The sequence below is a fragment of the Setaria italica genome, chromosome I (assembly GCF_000263155.2).
Source record: "Setaria italica strain Yugu1 chromosome I, Setaria_italica_v2.0, whole genome shotgun sequence".
NCBI lineage: Eukaryota > Viridiplantae > Streptophyta > Magnoliopsida > Poales > Poaceae > Setaria > Setaria italica.
The window spans coordinates 29,079,196-29,088,368 of record NC_028450.1 but is presented as its reverse complement, the minus strand read 5'-3'; the positions used below and the strand labels follow the sequence as shown (position 1 = coordinate 29,088,368).

At 41.2% G+C, this 9,173-nt stretch overlaps 1 protein-coding gene across 1 annotated transcript; it reads left to right on the top strand.

Annotated features, from left to right (window-relative positions):
• The first annotated feature begins 7,535 nt into the window (after positions 1 to 7,535).
• LOC101785283 (heavy metal-associated isoprenylated plant protein 47) lies at positions 7,536 to 8,615 on the top strand. Its single transcript, XM_004952862.4, has 2 exons — positions 7,536 to 7,852; positions 7,950 to 8,615. The coding sequence occupies exons 1-2, from the start codon at positions 7,844 to 7,846 to the stop codon at positions 8,322 to 8,324; spliced, it is 384 nt and encodes a 127-aa protein (XP_004952919.1). The 5' UTR covers positions 7,536 to 7,843; the 3' UTR covers positions 8,325 to 8,615.
• The last annotated feature ends 558 nt before the right edge of the window (positions 8,616 to 9,173 follow it).

The window sequence follows — 9,173 nt, the reverse complement described above, 5'->3', positions numbered from 1 at the left end:
TCTATCTATGTTGTGGGGAAAAAAATGTCTCTGAAGATGAGGGCTGCAACCTGCAGTTGGACATATTTGCTTGCTTTGAGCTCCTGATTGGACTGCTCTATTGGGCTTGTCTATAAGCAGGTTAGACCTGAATTTTTACTCCTTAACTTCAACTTGCAATGCAGGTGAAGAATGGACATGGTTCCTTTCTTGTTTATGAAGCAAATAAGAGAGCATTTGAAACTGAAACACTACAAACCAGTACATTGTTCCCGCCTGATTTAGTTTTGTTCAACATCATGTGCCTTGGAATTTGGTTGCATAAGCAGAAACCTTCTGCCCTTTGATGATATCACAAAATCTGGTAAACATCCAAATATATATTTCTGAATTCTGAATCAAAAAAGCATTTGGGAAGAGATCATTGGACAGCCTCAGCCTGAGGTGCTTCTTACCCACAGGCAAACCACAAGCACAACCAAATTACTGATAATATCTGCATCAAAGAATACCAAGTTCCTTTGGCCTTTTTGGCTACAACAAAACATTGTGGCCTATCATCTTTATTTCATCAGCTATATAAGTAGAATGATTTGTCCTGTCACTGTGGCAAGCCGGCAGCTCTACCGCAGAGGCATTTGTGGGGATGCTGTACTCGTAGGAGAAGCTCTGCTCCGGCGTCCTAACCCTGAGGTAGAGCTCCTGCCGATCCCAGATACAGAGTACTTGTAGCATATGCGAACTCACGTCGCTGATTCAATTCCCGGATACAAAGTACTTGTAGCATATGCGAACTCATGTCGCTGATTCAATTCGGCTAATTTATGGTCGCCCGAAAGGAACACTCCGTCCAGGCGATTTCGAACCACATGTCGGAACTCCAAAGTCGGACGTATCTACCCCACGTGCTGCCAGGACGGCAGGTTCATTTTCTTTTCTTTCTAAAAAAATATATTACAAACAAAATTATATGCAAATACTTATAAACAAAATATGTATCATAAACTTTTACAAAACATAAGATTTGTAGAAAAATTTTGTAGAGAATAAATTAAATAGAAAAATAACATAAAACTTTTAAAATAATTTTTGGGACAAAAATATGGTAAAGTTTTCTAACAAAACTTTGACACAAAATTTTGAAAGAAAAATTGGAACAGAAAAATTGAGAACAAAACATTTTGGAAGAAAAGATTAGTACAATTTTTTTCAAAAATTTTAGACAAAAATTAAGAAAAAAAAGGAAAAAAAGCAGGGGGATGGCCGGTGCGGAGCTCACCGCGCCGCCGCGTCGATCCGGCCAGCCCGGAGGCCGCCGTGACCCCTGCCACTGCCCTCAGGAGGAGCCTCGTCGTGACCGCCGCCGTTGCCGTCGGGCCCTGCCACGGCCGCGCTGGTCACCATTGGGCCCCCTCCGCGCCCCCAGGTGGAGCCTCGCGCATGGCCGCCGCTGCGGGAGCCCCTCACCGCCCGCCGGTGCTTCCAATCCCCGCTGCTCCGTCGGTCTCTTGGTGCGCCGCCTACCGGCGCTTCCCCTCGCGCCGCGATGCTGCGCTCCAGGCCGCCGCGAGCCCGCGACGCTGGGATGGACCGTGCGGGGTGCGCCAGGTTCCAGCTCCCACGCCGCCGGGGGCCGACCACATGGCAGCGTTGCTCCCAGGGCCTCCGCTGCCCGTGCCTGGATGAAAAGGGAAAAGGAAAGAAAAAGCAACTAAGATAAGGATGGGCGGATGAAAGAAGAGATAAGGACGGGATGGGGGCTCAGGTCGAAAAAAAAGAAAGGAAGAGGCAGCGGTGGATCAACTGGAGAATTTGTTTTGAGCGGTCACCTGTAAAAACAGCATTGGGCTCGTTTACGAGTCAGCAACATTATTAGTAGGCGTGCTAAAGGAAAAACTTGTGTGCGAACGGGCCTGGACCGGTTGGTGACCAGAAAGTTCAAGTAGCACCGTACTCAATAGGAGGTTCCAGGTTCGAACTCCTCCGGAAGTAGATTTATAGGGGTGTGTGTGGGGTGTTCAACCTACCTACTCCCTCCATTTCAAATTACAGGTCCTTCCAACTTTCTTGGAGAGTCAAACTATTTTATATTTGATCAAAATTATACTGAGAATTATGAAGATTTATAGTACCGAATATATGTAATATGAAAATATATTTAATGAAGAATCTAATAGTAATTATTTGATATCATAAATGTCAATACTTTATTGTATAAATTTGATCAAATTTAAGATTTTTTTAATTTTTCAAAAAAAGTTGAAATAACCTACCATTCGAAACGGAGGGGTAGATGATATGAACTCGGCGGCGATGAAGCATACATGATACATCGATTGATGGAGCTCCGTGCCTCGCGTGCCGAACGGGGGCTAAGCTTCGAGATCATGCATGTGAAACCCGTCAACCACGTCCGTAGGAATTTTTGTTGGACTGCGTCCACCGCGCTGCCGAGGTGGTATATGTGTCAGCCCGTGAGCCACACTCTTTCTGGATCATTGGACAAGCCGATGTCGATGTTGTCTGACTCCAGCTCCTCCACCAAACGGTGAAACAGTGGCCAGTGCAATGATTAACGTAGTTTATTTATTCCTTTAGAAAAATAATTAAAAAAATCAAATCAGCGCCCCGTGTCTGACGGGACCGATTTCTGTTAGGTATAGCACCGTACACTACACTGTACAGAGAGACTGTACGTACGTTGTAGTGTAGACTGTAGAAGAGCCAGGGTCGCTTCCTGCATATATATGCTGCCTTTTGCTCACGCACGTCCCGTACTCGGTACTTAGTTGACTGTTTGATCGATTAGGGAAAGCTTGGCCACCAACCGCCCAACCACAAAAACTTTGCGAAATCCTCCAGAGGCGGACGACGGTGCAAAGAGAAGCTTGTCCAGCAAGCTAGGCAGCAACCAAGCCAGGGAACATCCCTGCCGCTGGACTTGAGCAAGGTTAGAACACGACGGGTCGACGACTATTCGTGCTTCGCACTCCCCAGGAAGCCCGGTTACATGCTTGGCATTATATACTCATCAACCCAATAAAGCCGTCCCTAACATTTAGAGGCCTTGGTGCGAAATATAAAATGGAGCCCTATATTTTTTTTAAAAAAAGTAATTAAAATGCATTTTGATTTGATTATATCACGCATCACGATTGAGTGCTTGTTATCCTGATCAATGGGACTGTAACATACGAGAGCGCAGGGAGGAAAATTGATAAGTTGCAGCATAATTGCAAAGAGGATTATTGGAGAGAAAACAAATAAACAAAGATTGTTTTGAGAAGATGAAGCAGCGACCGTTGGAGAGCAACATTGGCAGCAAGTTTAGACTAGTTCGACCTTATTTTACTGGCTTTGTGATCAGTACTAATAATTATTGGTAACAAAATTGACACTTTCAGTTTGTTAAACCGGACCTGATAACGTGATCAAGTAATCTATTTGGCAGGATTTTGAGTTTAATTCGGCTTTGCAGTAACAAATAACTAGCTATATCAATGTCAAGTTAGAAAACAATAGCAGATTGCAGGCTGTAGTTTATGCGTGAAGAAAAAGAAGAGGAAGGGTGAATCAAGCAAGCATGCCCTGAGATTTTGTGGGCATGTTTAAAAGAAAGGAAATGCTCTGGATCTGTACGAACAAGGATTCGTGGACTCACGAAGGCAAGGAAGCGGACGGAGATTATAACAGATAGGGAAAAAAAATCATCCGCATGCATGCATGCACGTAGCTACGGATACATATATAGATATAGCTATAGATATGTAGATATAGATATATTATCTCTATAGAAATAAAGAAAGCTTGCTTTCTACTTAGCCACATTTTAAATAATTCCATAAATATATTAAATTTTATATTGAAAAGTCAGAGCATAGAGATAGAACAAGATATGACTCCATCACTATGCATATTCTTCTATATCTCTAGGCTAGAAAAATATCCCATTCTTGAAAAAGGAAGATAGAAAAAAATAGCAAATTGCTCCACCACCTTATTATAAATCGAAGACCTCTTGGTGACAGAAACCACCACACAGTGCTACCACCTAACTTAAATTCATCACCTGATAGAGATGGCAACCACAAAGCAAGCGATGTGCTACATGGTTCTTATGGGCCTGTTCGGCTGGACTTATAAGCCGGCTGAAAAGTTGAAACAGCTGATTTGGTGGCTGATAAGCTGAAGCGAACAGAGCAATATTGTTGACCTTTGCTTCAAGTATTCTCTCCCAAACACATCTTTATTTTGTATATCTATACATGTTGCCTAATTGTAAGGTCATGTTTCCTCAAAAATACTTCTCAGATTGGGAGCCTACGGCTCAATTACGAGAACCGGAATGCTGGAACCCACCAGATAAGACGATTCCTTGCTTTCCCCTGGTGGAAGAAGAGAGAGGCATGCCAGAATGAATGCATCCAGGAGAAGTATATCGACGGAGCATGCGCTCTTCTCATTAATTTCAAAAAAATTTATTCTTGCATGTGTCGCAAAGCGAACTGCCCGTGAAAGATGTGGCAGTGATGTTAAAACATAGAGGCTAACTCGCTCCCTCTATCTCAAAATAAGTGCTATTTTAGAGTTTAAAATTTATCCCACAAAATAGTGTATTTCTAAGTTTTGGATCAGCTTAAGAAGGACCCAAGTAATAACTTTGGCATCCCTCAAAAGTCACGAGCTCATTGGAAGAAGAACAAGCCTCCCTCCGGTTGGGGATGGTGAGTTAATTCTATGCATGCATAATTAATTAAACAACTCCAAGAATCCATAAGCCGATGAATCTTGCTATTGGATTGCTCGGCCGTGTTGCCGAGTTGCTCCCTCCATTTTTATTTATAAGATGTACATGCATATCAAGATTCAAACTTTACAATCTTTGACCAATAATTTAACTATTAATTTTTTATTTTTATAATGTAAACTTTATATGGTTGGATTCACTCAAATATACTCTACAATGATTATAAGTTTATAACTACAAATAACTAGTCCATCAACCCGTGCTCCTGCACGAGCTAATGTTTTTAAAAGCTATTGAATCTAAAAATTATTTAGAAATTAAACTCCTAGCTAATAATTAAAAAATTTTACCTACTACTCTCTCATTTTTTTCAATACTTCAACATAATACTCATATAGATATGTACTTATCTTTATCCAGCTGTGATTGATTATTAATTAGTAATTACTCTATAAACTTTTTGATCCACATTCACACTTTTTTTTCATTTTGTATCATACCTCCATACATTGTATTAAGCATAAAAAATCAATATTTTTCATCAATTCCTCACATACATGTACAAATGGTCTATATAATGACATTTATCATGTGTATATACTTTAACCTGGTATTTCTATATTAATAGTAACATAAATAGCTAATTTAGAATCATATATTAGTTTATTTTTTATGTTTCTGTATGCTGTACATGAAGATAATTAGATTAAAATTTAGGTGTTTACTTTATATTATTTTTAATAATGACATATTTGGTAACTTAGATACAAATTTGGAATGACATTTTAAATTATGCTTTATAATGATATGTATGAGTAAATTTGATGAAGATTATGAGTTACTTTAGATTATTTTTTATTGTGGTCGACCTCAGTAATTTAGATATAGGTTTAGAATTATTTTTGAATATTTTCATAATGATAGTAGTGGGTAACTTTTTAGAAATATAATATATCAATGACTATGAGTATTAGAGTTTACATGATTGGTGTTTTGATATTTTTGATTTTGTTGAGAATTTCTAGTATTTGTCTTTTTTCTAGCGTGTCTAGTGGGAACTAATGTGGACTCTCCAATGAAAAAAATGAGACCACATTGCTACAAAACTATTACCATGAGCTACATCTCATTTGTTAAATATTCAAACACAATACTTATGTAGATATATACCTATTATCTTCATCCGATTGTGATAGATTTTAGTTAGTAATTACTCTATAATATTTTCATCCACATTAATAATCTTTAACTTTGCACTTTGCATCATAAGTATGCGCTTGAATTTGTTTAACGGACCCTAAGTTTGAGCTATAATTTTAACATAGAAATCTATATTTTCATCACTTCCTCTATACCTTTATAAATGGTGACACACATCGTGCGTATATACCTTAGTTATTATATCGTATACCAATAGTGTAATAAATAGACGATTTAGACTCATATATTGCTATATATTTTTAATTTTGGTGATTGGATTCAAATGTCGGGTTACCTCATGTTATTTTTAATTATGGCATATATGGATAATATAAATGCTAATTTAAGGGGTTACTTTAAGATTTTTTTAAGGGTTAGTGGTGGGCAATTTAGTTGCAAATTTAGGGGTTATTTTAAATATTGTTTTATAATGGCATGAGTGGGTAATTTTGATGAAGATTAGGGGTTACTTTAGTTAATTTTATATAATGACAGAGGTGGGTAATTTAGATATAGATTTAGGGGATTCTATTTTTATAATGGCATAGGTAGGTAATTTTTTAGAAAATATAATAGATCTCATAGCTATGATGATTTGAGTCTACCGATTGATGGACAAATGTTAATGTTTTGCTTTTTGTGAGAATTTATAGGATTTCTCTCTTTTTCTAGAGTGTCCACTTAGGAATCCTAGGTGGTTTTATCTAGAGGCTCCAATTAGTAATATAAGTATTATTTGGAAAACAATGTAAAGTTATATCATGCCTTATAAACATAAACGGAGGGAGCATGTGTGAGCCACGCTCCTTCTGAATCATGGACATGCGGATGTTGATCTTGTCGGACTCCAGCTCCTCCACCAAAGGGTGAAACTGGCCAGGGCAATAAGTAACGTACTATATTCTCTTAGGAAAAAAATAAAAAATCAAATCGTATTCCTCGGAATTATATGAAGATTGTTCCGAACAGACAGTATACTTGCTCTGTTTTTGGGAGCTCACAGGATAACTGAATCAGCGCCCTGTGCTGTGTCTGACCGCACCATTTTCTGTCAGGTACACCGTACACAGTACAGAGAGTGTACATAGTACTAGTGTAGAGGAGCCAAAGAAGGTCGCTTCCTGCATGCAGACGCTGCCTTGCTGACGCACATCCCGACCGAACTTACAGTCAGACTGTTTAAGCGGTTAGGGAAAGCTTGGCCACCAACCGCCGCGAGGACTTGAAAAATCCTCCAGAGCCAGCCAAGCCCAGGATGGAGTAGCAGAGAAGCTCGGTGAGCTAGCAAACATGAAAAGTCAGCCAGAGAAACATCCCTGGTTTTCAAGTCAGCCAGTGCCGCTCGACTTGAGCAGGGGTAGCACTTTAGCAGACGACGACTATTCGTGCTCCCCAGGAAGGAGCTCGGTTACCTCTTGGCTCTCGAGCCTCAAAGTCTCTGCTCTCACAGCCACAGGCGCGTTCTCGCCACTGACCCGTACCTGTCCCAGGACGCGGCTTCTTCCAAGAGCATTCGCCAGCTGCTGATCTCTGCGAGGCCAAGTCATAAACAAACGCTTCGTCTCACTCAGGTCTGGAAACAAACTTTTCTTACTAACCACGACCTAACAACGGCACAAAACGCCTTGATGACCCGGTCACCCGTGGCTACTGCTCCTATATAACACTAGCCCTGCACGGAGCTAGCTCCCTGCTCCAGAGCCACCACAGCAGCTCAGCAAAGAAGGCAGCAACCGAGCTCGATCTTCCTATACACAACGTCCGTCGTCTCTCTCTCTCTCTCCCCAGAAATAATCGGCGAACAGCGCACTCGATCTTCTTCGCCGACGACCTTGGTACGGCTCCGAGGCATTGGAGTTCATCTCAAGCTTTAATTCGAAGCACAGCACATCCACCGATCGACCACCTGTTTCAGCAATGACTAAGGTACACGCATCGGCCGATCGTAATTCGTGATCAATACAGCCAGCCTGTGATCTCCACGGAGACAGACACTAACTTGGTTATTAATACGTGGGTGCAGCAAAAGATCGTGATCAAGGTGCAGATGAGCTGCGACAAGTGCCGGTCCAAGGCGATGGCGCTGGTGGCGGCCAAGGGCGGCGTCGTTTCCGTGGCGATCGCCGGCGCCGACAGGGACCAGGTCGTCGTCGTCGGCGAGGGCGTCGACTCCATCGAGCTCACCAGCACGCTGCGCAAGAAGGTCGGGCCCGCGCAGCTGGTGCAGGTCGGCGAGGACAAGAAGGAGGTGAAGCCGCCGGCGGCCGCGGCCCCCGCGCCCTACTACCCGTGGTACGGCTACCCGCCGGCGCCGTCGCAGCCGGTTAGCTACGTCTACGAACACCCCTACGGGTACGGCTGCCAGACGCGGGAAGAGAGCAGCTGCTCCATAATGTAGATTGTACTTGTAGAGAGAACAAGCCACTCATACGTATACGTAATTACGTATACGGGCTAGTGTAGTTCATATAGTAGAGTGATTTTACAGTAGCTTTCTTTTCTTTCCCTTTTATACAAAAACAGTACTCTTATGTGTATACGGTTGCACTGAGAAACTATTTGGCTTTTCTTGTACTGGATTGGAAGTAGAGGAGCTCAGGAGCATATGTTTGAAGGTTTGACCGCATATGAATTTCTAGAAGCTTAAAAAAACTATTCATTTTCTGTTAGGGATCGAGAAAAAAATTCGCAAGGATATATAAAAGATCAGTATGCAACTAGTCAAACTCTCGTCGGGAGTGGTTGCGAATTTTCCTAAGCTAATCACTGAAGCCCAGCTTTTGGCAGCTTCATAAATTAAAATACGCACATCACTCGCTTTCCAGAGCATTGTACATCTCAGCATTATTGAAACCGCTGACTTGCAAGTCAAGCTCGATCGCTCCCCGTTTAGTTTGTTGTTCAGCCAACGAGAAAACTATCACAAAACTAGGAGTATATACGTGCAACCTCTAGAGTATTCCTCCCATGTACCCTCGGTGCTAACATGGCAATTTACTTATATTATATATATATACTGTATCACCTTAGTGACTATCTTACTATTGCTAATTAAACACTTTATTTTAGAGTCTTCACGTCAATCCTTGTCAGAGGTGCTACGAAAAGAAAATTACTAACTCCTTGCATAACCACACCATATTAGTTAATTCTTATAAGACACGTTTGAAAAATATGTAAATCCTAGAAAGTCTCGTAAAAATAGAAATATGTGGATTAATTCTATTCTAAAAAATTACACACATAT